Source organism: Natrix helvetica (genome assembly GCF_964273705.1).
Source record: "Natrix helvetica genome assembly, chromosome: 9".
Taxonomy (NCBI): domain Eukaryota; kingdom Metazoa; phylum Chordata; class Lepidosauria; order Squamata; family Natricidae; genus Natrix; species Natrix helvetica.
In genome coordinates, this window is record NC_138560.1 from 3,939,100 (window position 1) to 3,951,599 (window position 12,500).

At 49.8% G+C, this 12,500-nt stretch overlaps 1 protein-coding gene across 2 annotated transcripts in view; it reads right to left on the reverse strand.

Annotated features, from left to right (window-relative positions):
* BCL3 (BCL3 transcription coactivator) overlaps positions 1-6,308 on the reverse strand; it is a 26,798-nt gene extending 20,490 nt beyond the window's left edge. For both annotated transcript variants that reach the window (XR_014176162.1, XM_081962368.1), the window contains exons 1-2: positions 5,088-6,308; positions 2,287-2,452 (exon numbers count right to left, since the gene is read on the reverse strand). Coding sequence is in view for 1 of the 2 variants with exons in the window: in XM_081962368.1 (XP_081818494.1) it covers positions 2,287-2,452; positions 5,088-5,538 (617 nt within the window). In the remaining variant the exon portion in view is untranslated. The remainder of the gene's footprint in view (positions 1-2,286; positions 2,453-5,087) is intronic.
* Between the last annotated feature and the right edge of the window lie 6,192 nt (positions 6,309-12,500).

Sequence of the window (12,500 nt, forward strand, 5' to 3'; positions counted from 1 at the left end):
TGCAGCCCACTCAATGGGGAAGGGTCAGGAGAATATCAGGTAGTCCTCAAGTTACGACCTCAACTGAGGCCTGTACAGGGAATCCCCCGCCTTACGACCGCATCTGAGCCTTAAAATGTCTCTGTTCAGCGAGTTTGGCCTCGTTTTACGATGTCTCCCGCCGCCGTGGTTACATTAGTAACTCAGATGTTAAGGGGAATCTGGCTTCCCCATTGACTCGGCCGGTCAGAAGGTCGCAAAAGGGGATCGGTGTGACCGTCGTAAGTATGAGTCAGCTGTCAAGCGTCTGAATTTTGAGCGCGTCACCCACGGGGGCGTCTGTGTGAAAAAAAACGTCGCTTTCTCTTCAGTGCCATTTTGACTTGGAAGAGTCCCTGAATGGGCTGTTGTAAGTTGAGGGCTGCCTAGAGGGTCCTTGAGTTATGGCTCTCATTACAATCGCAAGTTCTGACGGTCGGAAAGCAGATTTGTTGCATGACCGGATGCAATTTTACAGCCGTTTTTGATGAGGTTGTAAAGTTGAATGCAGCGGCTGTTAAGGAAACTGGTTGTTTGCTCTGAGATAACTTTTGCCAGAAATTTGCCCGTTTCCAGCAAAAATCACAATTACGTAATCAGGGAGGGTTGCAGACAACTGTAAATGTGAGACAGTGGCTGTGTGGCCAAAATGCAGCTGTGTGACCGTCGTTGTGTGTTTCTCTCAGACGTCGGAACGGTGGATCTTTTAAGGCATTCGGCGTAACTTCAAACAGACACTCGGTGACCAGTCGCAAGTCGGGGGTTACCTGTGCAGGTACACCTTGAATTACACCTGTTCATTTAGTGACCGTCCGAAGTGACAACGGCATTGGAAAAAGTGACTCACACTTATGACCATTGCAGTATCCTCGTGGTCATGTGATCAAAATTTGGGCGCTTGGCAACTGACTCGTATTTATGACGGCTGCAATGTCCTGAAGTCAAGCCGAAATCAACCAGGTTCCTTTAACTCACCTAATTGCAGTGGTTTGCCTGGCAACTGTGGCAAGAGAGGGCGTAGAATGGGACAAAACTCACTTAACTACAGAAATGTAACAGGCGCACCCCTCCATGCTTGCGCCCCGTGCATACGCCCCACCTCCCCTGCATGCGCGGCAGAGACCCAAAGACCAGCTGGCTGGCAGGAGGCGCAAGCAGAGCGGCGCTGAGCTGGGGCAATGGCTTGTGTACCCATAGAGAGGGTGCTGCTTGCCACCTCTGGCATGTGTGCCATAGGTTTGCCATCACAGGTGTAGGGTCTGCTGGGCAGGAGGTTGGACTAGATGATCTACAAGGTCTCTTCTAACCCTTTTAATCTGGATCTGTAGATCTGTTTCTGTATATCTATCTATCTATCTATCTATCTATCTATCTATCTATCTATCTATCTATCTATCTATTATCTATCTATCTATCTATTATCTATCTATCTATCTATCATCATCTATCTATCATCTATCTATCTATCTATCTATCTATCTATCTATCTATCTTTCTATCTATCTATCTATCTATCATCTATCTATCATCTATCTATCTATCTATCTATCTATCTATTATCTATCTATCTATCTATCTATCTATCTATCTATCTATCTATTATCTATCTATCTATCATCATCTATCTATCATCTATCTATCTATCTATCTATCTATCTATCTATCTATCTATCTTTCTATCTATCTATCTATCTATCTATCATCTATCTATCTATCTATCTATCTATCTATCTATCATCTATCTATCTATCTATCTATCATCATCTATCTATCATCTATCATCTATCATCTATCTATCTATCTATCTATCTATCTATCTATCTATCTATCTATCATCATCTATCTATCATCTATCATCTATCATCTATCTATCTATCTATCTATCTATCTATCTATCTATCTATCTATCTATCTATCTATCTATCTATCTATCTATCTATCTATCATCTATCTATCTAATCTATCTATCTAATCTATCTATCATCTATCTATCTATCTATCTATCTATCTATCTATCTATCTATCTATCATCTATCTATCTATCTATCTATCTATCTATCTATCTATCTATCTACCTACCTACCTACCTACCTACCTACCTACCTATCATCTTCCTTCCTTCCTCCCTCCCTCCCTCCCTCCCTCCCTTCCTTCCTTCTTTCCTTCCTTGACAAAACTTGGTTTTCCAGGACTTAAACCCCAAGGGGTTTTTCTCCTCGCTGCCTGGTTCCTTCTGGATTTCCCCATGCAAAGACATTCCCCGCTTACGTGTCTCCATCTTCATCTTGTTGCGTTGCCGTGACAATGTTCAAAGCCAGCTGGGTTTCTGCTGGGGGCATCAAGGAGTAAGAAGGCAGGATTCCCAGCAGCGATGGCCCCATCATAGGTTGCATAAGGGGAGGGAGCTCTGGGTTCAAAAAGGGGCTGGGCAGACCTGAAGGTTCGAAAGGGAGAGAGGAGATTGCAATGAGAAGCAAAGCCTGCTTACTTACTTCCGTCCTGCCTGTATTATTTTTATAAATCACTCAAGGTGCGGAATAATATACCCAATATACCTTCCTTCTCCTGTTTTGTCCTCAACAACAACCCTGAGAGGTTGGTTGGGCGGAGAGAGAGGGACTGGCTCAAAGTCACCCAGTCGGCTTTCATGCCTAAGGTGGGAGTAAAACTCACCATCTCCTGGTGCTTGGTCCAAAGTCATTCAGGCATCTTTCATGCCTAAGGCGGTACTAGAACTCACCATCTCCTGGTGATTTACCCAAAGTCACCCAGCTGACTTTCATGCTTGAGGTAGGATTAGAACCCACCGTCTCTTGGTGATTGGCCCAAAGTCACCCAGTCAGGTTTCATGCCTAAGGCTGGGACTAGAACTGACTTCTGTCCAGATTTCTAAGGTCATCATTGATTCCCCTCAACCCAGAGATGGAACCAACTTCTCACTTTGTGAAGACACTTCTCGGCCTCACTTGGGAAGTAACACCAGGAAGGTATCCACAGAAGGGGACAGAGGCCTCCAAAATGCATGGGGGTTTGGTTCAACTGCCCCCTCCCCCATGGGGGGGGGGTTGATGTCCTTCCTCCAGTTCCTACAACAAGTTTCAAATTTCCTTTAGGGGTCCGAACTCTTGAATCAGCATGTCTACATTGGGCATTCCCAATGTAACCCGGAACAGAAGATACCATCTTTACTATCAAACCCTTTCTATGCACCTGGATAAAATACGCAGAGTCCTCGGTTAACAACTGCCCTGTTTAACGATTGTTCGAACTTAGTGTGAAAACAGCCTAATTAAGGAACCACTCTCCCAACACTGACAGAGCGAGCCACTTATAGATATAAAAAAGAGAGCAAATCCCGCACCCTTCTAGGACGGATAATGTTACCTAGTAGGGTAATAAAACGACTGTAAGCTCAGAGAGCATCAATGACTCCACGGTTCAACCCTGAGCTACAAAGAGTCCCTTTCTTTTGGTGCTGAAAAGGTAGTTTTATGACCAGTCCTTGAACTTATTTATGGGCGTCTCAGCACTGGGGAAGACAGCAGGAAGTGGCAAGTTCCTGCTCACATCAGGCTGAAGAATGGGCAGGTGATTCACTTCATCACCCCAGCAGAACTGATGTCATAAATTGGGCGTGGTCATGGGATGTTTCACTTTTACGATCTCGTCCCTCGGCCGCAGAGCTGCCGCTCTCGATTGCAGTCGCTAAGCGAGGACCATGGGGAGAGATCGAGCCGTGGCAAGCGGCAATGAGAACGGAGGACAGCCTAGGACTGCCAGATGCTTTCTTCGATGTCGTTGCATCTGGGGGAGGAGTTGCTTATGGTCCCACTGATACTAATACCCACCCCACTGAGACCACCTGCCCCTCTCCCCCACCCCCCAGGGAAGCCTGAGGAATTGCCAGGGGCTCACGAGCCACAGAGTCACCTTGTGAACCAATAGCAACCTCTCACAAGAAATGCATTTAAAAAAAACATTTTTACAGGGCAATCTCTACCAATCTGTCTTTCTCCCTCTCTCCGCTCCCATTTCTCCCTCTCCCTTCCCCTCTCTCTGTCTCCCACCCTCTCTCCTCCTCTCCTTTATCCCCCTTTCTCTCTCTCTCTTTTTCCCTTCCTCTCTGTCCCTTGCTGTCTCTCCCCCATCTCTCTCCTCCTTTCTCTGTCTCTTTCCGCCCTCTCCCTCTACCCCCTCTTGCTCCCTCCCTCCCTCTTCTTCCCTCTCTTTCCCCCCTCTCCCCCTTTCTCTCCCCCTCTCCCTCTCTCTGTCTCCCACCCTCTCACCTCTCCTACTTTCTCTGCCCCTCTTTTCCCCTCCTTCTCCCCCCTTTCTCTGTCTCTCTCTACACCTCCTCCCTCTCTGTCTCTCCCCCTTTCTCCCTCCCCTCTTCCTTGACCCTCTCTTCTTCCTCTCTCCCGCTTCCTCTCTCCCTCCCTCTATCTCTTCACCTTTCTTCCTTCCTCTCTCTTTCTTTCCCTCTCTCTCCTCCCAGCCTATCTCCCAGGGGAAATATTTGGAAGTGGTGGTGGTGGGGAGGCTATAATTAAAGCAGACCATCTCCACTCATTTACTTACTTAATCCTCCTCACCCCAGGTGAAGTAAGAAAGAACTAAGGGAAAAAAAACAACCTAGATTGGAAGTGGGCTTCTCTCTCTTAATGGTTCTTTCTAGTCTGGCCTGTCCTTGTTGCGTGTGGCTGCCTATTATGTTGACTTGTTTTAGTTTCGTAGCATTTCTTACAAGCCACGCCGAGTCTGCTAAAAGTTTGCATGAAATAATATCAAGAGAAGGGGCCCTAAAGCATTGCGGCTAGTGAGAAAGGAAGCGGGCAGGATAAAAATTAGGAGAACCAGGGAAGGAAGAGGAAGAGAAGGTTTTCCTTTCAAGTGAGTGCCCGGGGGTGGGGGTGGGAGTGTCCCCCCAAAACTTTGCAACTTGAAGACTTGTGGACTTCAACTCCTAGAATTCTCCAGCCAGCAGAGCTGGCTGGAGAATTCTGGGAGTTAAAGTCCACAAGTCTTCAAGTTGCCAAGTTTGAAGACTTCTGTAAAAGCTGGGCCCTTACCTGGATAATAGGACACTGGTACCCTGGAGTAGGGCATGGAGACATAGCAAGGGTGGTATCCATTGCAGTGGGGTGACTGAGATCCATTCCCCTCCTGCCCACTTTCCATCTTGGGCACTTTGCCAGCCAAAGGTCCCGGCGTGTCCCCGTTTGCCCCCTCCATGGCATAACGGCGTTTTCTCAGCGGTAAATACATCTCGGGTTTTTTTTCCTCTTGCAGCCCATCCTTGGGGGACGCAGCGTCTTGAGTCCTCGGTCGGGGGTCAGGCTGACCCATAGCAGCGTCCCTGGAGACAGGTTCCCGCAGCACCGTGGCTCCCGTGGAAACGCAGCGTGGCACCTGGTGGGCCGAGGGAATTAGGGGAGGGTCTCCTCCGTGAGAAGGGGGGTGCTTGTCTTGGCCCCCATCTTTCCGCCAGGTGCGCAGGTCTACAGGGAACTCCCCGGCCATCTTTCCTGGATCTTCCTGGTCCACAAAGTTTACAAAGCCACAAAAGACACTGAGCTTGTCGATCAGAAAGGTTGGCGGTTCTAATCCTTAGAAGAGGTCTCCTGCGTGAGCTGGGGGTTGGACTAGATGACCTCTCGAGGTCCCTTCCAACTCTGCTACTGTTCCTTCAGCTTTTTCTTCTTCTGAAAAGAGGGGAGGGTTGGACTAGATGACCTCCAAGGTCCCTTCCAACTCTGTTACTGTTCCTTCAGCTTTTTTTCTTCTTCTGAAAAGAGGGGAGGGTTGGACTAGATGACCTCCAAGGTCCCTTCCAACTCTGTTACTGTTCCTTCAGCTTTTTTTTCTCCTCCTTCTTCTTCTTCCAAAAAGAGGGTCCTTCTCCTACAGGGCAGGTGGAGATAGGAGGATAGGGTGGGGCAGCCCCCTCAACCCCCCATCTTTGCAAGGCCGGCCTCTCTTTGCACTGTCCGGCTCCGGAGCTTCCCCCTCCCCCCCCAAAAAAAGTTCAAGCAAGGCAAACCCACCTCCCCCTGCACGGTTTTCAGCTGATGGCAAGAAGAACGGGGAAGCCTCTTCCTTCTCCGAGCATCGCTGGTCCCGACTAGGACCCCCCCTTGGGGTGGGGGAGAGAGGTTTGCAGTGATTTCCTAAGCGCCCCCTCCCCTTCAAGAAGCCATGCGTCGCTCCAAGCCCCTTCCCCAGCAGACCCTCCTCGGACTTCGCGGCTTTCCAAGGGAGTCCCACAGCGGGCAGCCCCTCTCCTCTGGGTCCCGGATCGGCAGATGGAAAGAGAGAGGGGGTGGGTTTCTATAATTCTTCCAAGCTGCACCCCCCACCTCGCTGGATCCTTCGCCCAGATTCCTGCGAAGGGAGTCACCCGTCCAACGCCTCCCGACCGTCTCGCCTCTGCCTTTGCCAAGTCATCCTTTTGCTTCCTTTGCTTGCTCTCTCTTGGGCGGGGAGGGGGTGGTGGAAAGAAAAAAAAAGGGGGGGGGATGGCTGCGTAGAAGCTCCCCCCTGGGCCGGGCTGGGGTCTCCCTGTGGCGCCCGCGAGCCGGTCCCCGTCGTCGTCGTCGGAGGCGGCAGCGGTGACAGCCGCTTTCGCCCAGCCTGGGAGGTGGAGGAAGGAAAGCGGGACTTCCCCGGCGGCTCAGCTGAATGGAGGGACTTTCACGGAGCGGCTCTTACCGGCCTCCCTTCCCCGGGGGAGTTCTGCCTCCAAAGCCCTCCCCCTCCTCCTCCTCCTGCCCGCCTCCCTCGGCGGCTCCCAGAGCCCAGGGAAGCCCCGGCCCTGGGGGCGCTTGGCTCAAGGCTGCCAGGTGCGCCAACTCCAGGTAGGGCAGAGGCGGAGAGGCTCTTTCTCCCCCCTCCCCTCCCCTCCCCACCGTCCTCGGATCCTGCCTTGGACTTTGGTCCCCGTTGAACGATGTTTTCAACACCCACCCACCCCTACACACACCCTCCCCTTCCCGACTTGGCTTGGCCCCGCTGCCCTTTTGCAGGAAACCGTTGGGGTGGGAGGGGGTGGGAGGGACGGAGCAGCTGGCAAGGCGTCGCGGGTGGGGAGCGGGTCGTCCGGCTGCTCCACCTGCGAGATGCAGGGTGGGTGGGAGGTCCACCTGTCGAGGGTCACTCGGGCCTGCTTCCCGGGAGGCGTTGCACGAGTCTCGGGACGGGGACGATGGCGTCCTTCGGAGATAAGGGCAGGGCAGAGGGTGCCTCTGTCTCTCTCTCTCTCTCTGTGTGTGTGTGTGTGTGTTTGCGGGGGTGGGAGGGTGCGCTGGGTTCAAGTCAAACCGCCCAGCACGTTTGCTACTCGAGGGTGGTTGCAACGTGGAAGCTGTGCGCTGCCAACTTTGGGGAGGGGAGGGGGGGACCTTTCCTACGCCTATTTATGTATTTATTTATTCATTCTTATTCACTTATTTATTGATACTTACTTATGCTTATTTACCTATTGATGCTTATTTATTGATACTTGTTTATATTTATTTATACCTATTTTTATTTATGTATACTTATTTATATATAATTTTATACTTATTTATTTATACTTATTTATACTTTTATACATTTATTTAATTATTTGATTATTATCATCTATCTATCTATCATCTATCTATCTATCTATCTATCTATCTATCTATCATCTATCTATCTATCATCTATCTATCTATCTATCTATCTATCTATCTATCTATCTATCTATCTATCTATCTATCTATCTATCTATCTATCTATCTATCTATCTATCTATCTATCTATCTATCCCTTCATTCATGCATGCATGCCATTCTCGCTCCTTTTCGCAGCCCCCGGAAACCGGGGAAGCCCAGCGCCTGATCCTTGCGGGAAAAGGTGCCCGAGGCCAGCAGATCTGCAGCGGGGGAATTCACGTGGGAATCGGCTCTTTCCCTTTCCCCACAACCTGGAGAGGGCTGGGGCTGGGAAAGGACGGGAGGAGGACCCCGTAGGCGCTCCCCAACGGATGCCAGACCGTCCGCTTCTTTCCGGGGAGAGGAAGCGGGAGGAACGGCGCGGTGCTGCAAGTGACGTGGGGAGGGCGGGGCGCGGAGAACGGGATTCCCCCCAGAATCGGATTAAAGGTGGCGCTGTCTCCGGCGCTTTTGGAATCGGGCCCCCTGGTGGCTGAGGAAGGAGTAACAGTCCATGGATGCGCTGGGGGGCGCGGCGGGGGGGGGGCGAGCGAGGCCTCCTGGGATTTGAAAAACGTTTATAGGGGCCACGCACAGTTACATTCTTGGCTTTACAACCATTCGTTTAATTCACGCTTACGACCGTTGCAGCATCCTTCCTCCTCCTCCACTCCCTTCTAGCACTGATGATGTTACCTACTTTGGTAATGAAATGTCAACAAGAAAACCACCCAATTCAGAGAGCACCAAAGACCCCACAGTCTTCCTCTTCCTCCCTGCAAACCCCACTTCCTTTTAGCACTGATGATGTTACCTACTTTGGTAATGAAATGTCTGCAAGAAAACCACCCAATTCAGAGAGCACCAAAGACTCCACAGTCTTCCTCCTCCTCCTCCTCCCCTTCCTTGTCTTCCTTCCCAGTCTCTTCTTCTAGCCCTGATGATGTTACTTAGCTGGGTAGTGAAACATCTACAAAAAGACCATCAACTCAGAGACCACCAAGGCCCCCACCGTTTAACCCTGAGCTACAAATGCCCCCTTCCATTGGTATGCCTGACTTTTGCAACTCCACCCCCCCTAATCAGTTCCAGGGATTTGAGCCTTCAGGAAGCCGAAGATTATCGGGAATACCCTGATGAGGATACAACCAAACCGAGATCTGTATATGTCTTGGGTGTTTTCCAAAGATGTGGTCACCGTTGGCTGAAATCATTTCCCTGCATCCCTGGGTGGGAGAGGGTGGGGTGGGGGTGGGGGGGACCCCAGATTACGGATTCCCTTTAATGGGGGGGCCTCTTGCAAATCCTGGTTTTAGGGAAGAGGGGAAGGAGTTGCGTGGGCTGCTGACTCTTTGAAAATTCTTTTGTTCCTCCACGGACTTTTCCCTTCGTCTTCCCCCAGCGTGAGATGGATCCTGCTTGAGCTTGTAGCTGCTGGGGTTTTAGCTCACTGATGTCCTACCGAGACGATGGTGCGTTTCTCCTTGCAATTGGGAACTGCGAGTGACTCAGGGGCCTGGCTCTTCCCAAACTCGGCTGTGGGAAACTGGGGACATGAGTCACGCTGCAGCTTACGCAGAAGGCTGTGTAAGGGGAGCATCAGAAGGAGCCTGGTGGAACGGTCTGGACTGCTGAGACCAAAAACCCACAAGGATCTTGTTCCCCCAGAGGTGCTTTTTCAAGAGGCCACACTGGATTTTTTTCGGTTTTTCTTTTGAAGACGTTTTGCTTCTCGTTCGAAGAAGCTTCCTCAGCTGGGACAGGATAGTGGGGAATGGAAGGATTGATATTCCTTGCAGACACAGCTGGTCATTTGCATCCTTTTAGAGCAGGGGTGTCCCAACTTGGGGACTTTAAGACTTGTGGACTCCCAGAATTCCCTCCGGGGGGAAGGATACTGCAAAATCCCCATTCCCTCCCCACTCCAGGGGAAGGATACTCCTACGTCGCTTTTTTCAGCACCTTTCACTAAATGAATCGTCGTAAGTTGTGGACTACTTGTGTTAAGAACCTAAGGTCCTATGATTGCAGCTAGACATCCCAAGGGAACTCAACCCCAGCAAATTCTTAAAATCCCCATTCTCTTTTTCAATTTTTTTTGATTATTTTCTAAGGTGGGAGGTAGAGAGAGGTCAGATTGTTCTAAACCTACCTGGGTTTTTTTTCCTCTTTCTCTCTAACTTGGAGAGCAAAACCTACCATGGTTCCCGTACCTCCCCCTGGCCCCCATCCTCCTGCCCCCCTCCCGTTGGAAAGATCAAATTTCCCAGAAGTTTTGATGCCTGGAAAGTCCCATTTCGCACTTCCACAACCTATGCCAGAAAGCGATTGGAAAGCGATAACAATGTGGGGTTGGGATTAGCCTGCCTGCCTTTCGTTTGCTAACTCCCCCCCCCCCAAAAAAAAAACAACCGACAGAGGAATGGATCAACCAGGAGATGATCCGGTCCCCTTGTTTAGGGGACTGGAGACGAAAACATACGATGAACGGTTGCAGGAACTGGGCATGGCTAGTCTAGTGAAGAGAAGGACCAGGGGAGACAGGATAGCAGCCTTCCAATATTTGAGGGGCTGCCCCAGAGAGGAGGGGGTCCAGCTGTTCTCTAAGGCACCCAAAGGCCAGACAAGGAATAATGGATGGAAAGTGATCAAGGAGAGATTCAACCTGGAAATAAGAAGGAATTTTCTGACAGTGAGAACAATCAACCCATGGAACAGAAGTTGCCTTCGGAAGTCGTGGGAGGTTTAAGAAGAGAGGGAACTGCCATCGGTCAGAAATGGTGTAGGGTCTCCTGCTTGGGCGGTGGGAGGGGGGTTGGACTAGATGACCTATAGTAGTGATGACGAACGTTTTAGGGACTGAGTGCCCAAACTGCAACCCAAAACCCACTTATTTATCACAAAGTGTCAGCACGGCAACCTGAATAATGAGGTTTGACTACTTAAAATGATGAAAAGAAGGCAGAGTTCAGCTAATTGTTCTAAGAAAAACACGATAAATGCACTTTTATGCCCCTTCATTTTTCCCCCTGCTTTTGAAATATTACGTTTAGCAACAACAACAACAAAAGAAAAAAAACGTTTGCACTATCATTTCTCCCTTTCCCTCCCCCCTCTCTCCCTCCCCCCTCTCTCTTTTTCTCTCCCTCTTTCCCTCCTTCCCTCCTTCCCCCTCTCCCTCCCTCCTATGGGAGAAATGCGATGGAGCTGTACTGGGGTGATGGCATGCCTACCCCCAGAGCAGGCACTGAGTGCAACCTTCTGATTCGCCACCACTGACCGACAAGGTCCCTTCCAACTCTGTTAATCTGTCAAATGCTAGATCTATCGCTGATCAGCAAAGGCAGATCCTGAGGAGATCTTATCCCTTTTAAAAAAAAAATCCGAAGTTGTAAGATACACTCATTCCATTCAAAAGGGGTTGTTAATCTCCTTCTTTTGAGGACTTCTTTTGACGTTATTCTGACCTGCAGAAAACTAAACTTTGGTTAGTTTCCTTTCCAGTTTCACAAGCAATCATGGCCTGGAGAGAGAGAGAAAAAAAGGAAATGAGGCCATGGCATCACCTGACCTTGTTGCGTATCTTCCACGGTGTTGTGATGCACAAGGCTTGTATCATGACACCACAAGGCTCTTGCTCTGTCCCTCCTTTGTACTCTTCCTCCCGCAATGAATGCTACTGACCAGAGCCCTTCTCCTCTTGAGCTGGCGGTGCAGTTCAATTCGATCAATCAGAATAGAGCAGGAAGGGACCTTGGAGGTCTTCTAGTCCAGCCCCCTGCTCGAGTAGGAGACCCTATACCCATGACGGCAAACCTATGGCACGCGTGCCACAGGTGGAATGCAGGGCCCTCTCTGTGGGCACTCCAGCCGTTGACCCAGCCCAGTTCCACCATGCATTTACATGCGTCCCCCCCCGCCAGCCAGCTATTCTTTGTCTCTCTGCTGTGCATGCGCAGAGGGCAGGGCGCATGTGGGGGACGCATCCATCTCCCGGTGATTGGCTAAAGTCACCCAGCCGAGTTTCATGCCTTAGGTGGGACTGGAATTTACCGTCTCCACATTTCTAGACAGATGCCTTAACCAGAGGTGGTTCGGCCCAGATCGGGCGAACTGATAGTAGCGGTGGCAGGAGGCTCTGCCCACCTTCTGCGCACATGCGCAGAAGCATCATGCGTATGCAGGAGCGCGCCTGAACCGTTAGTAAAAAAAAACCTGGCAACCCACCACTGTCCTTAACCATTCGTTCAAACTGGCTCTCCAAATACATGGATATAAATACCGGTAGATAAAAGCATAAACACAGAATTGAAAACAGGTGAAAACTTCCAAGAAAAGATAAAAATCAAATGAAAAAATTGACAAGGCCGGGAGGTTAACAAGGCCCTGGAAGGCTGCTGAGGCTTCACCCCATTTGAAATTTCAACGGGAATAACTTAAGTGACCTCTGGTGGCTGATTGAGAGCCCGTGTTAGATCCGTGGCAGGCCGAGATCCTCGGAAGCAGCTTTTAGAGAACTTTGGTGAGTTTTTCTTGGCTTTCCCTGCTGGCCTTGGAGAGACTGCAGCCCGTAGACAAGCAAAGAAAACCCAGGCGTGGTGATCGTAAGGGATAAAACCCACGATTTGGAAGGATATATATACATTTATTACACCAAAGCAAATGTGTGGTTCAAATAGATTCACAAAATGGGTTAACACATCATGAGACTGAGGTTTTCTTTATACACACAGCCAGAAACAACAAAGTACTGCAACCAATTTTTCTTTCTTTCTTTCTTTCTTTCTTTCTTTCTTTCTTTCTTTC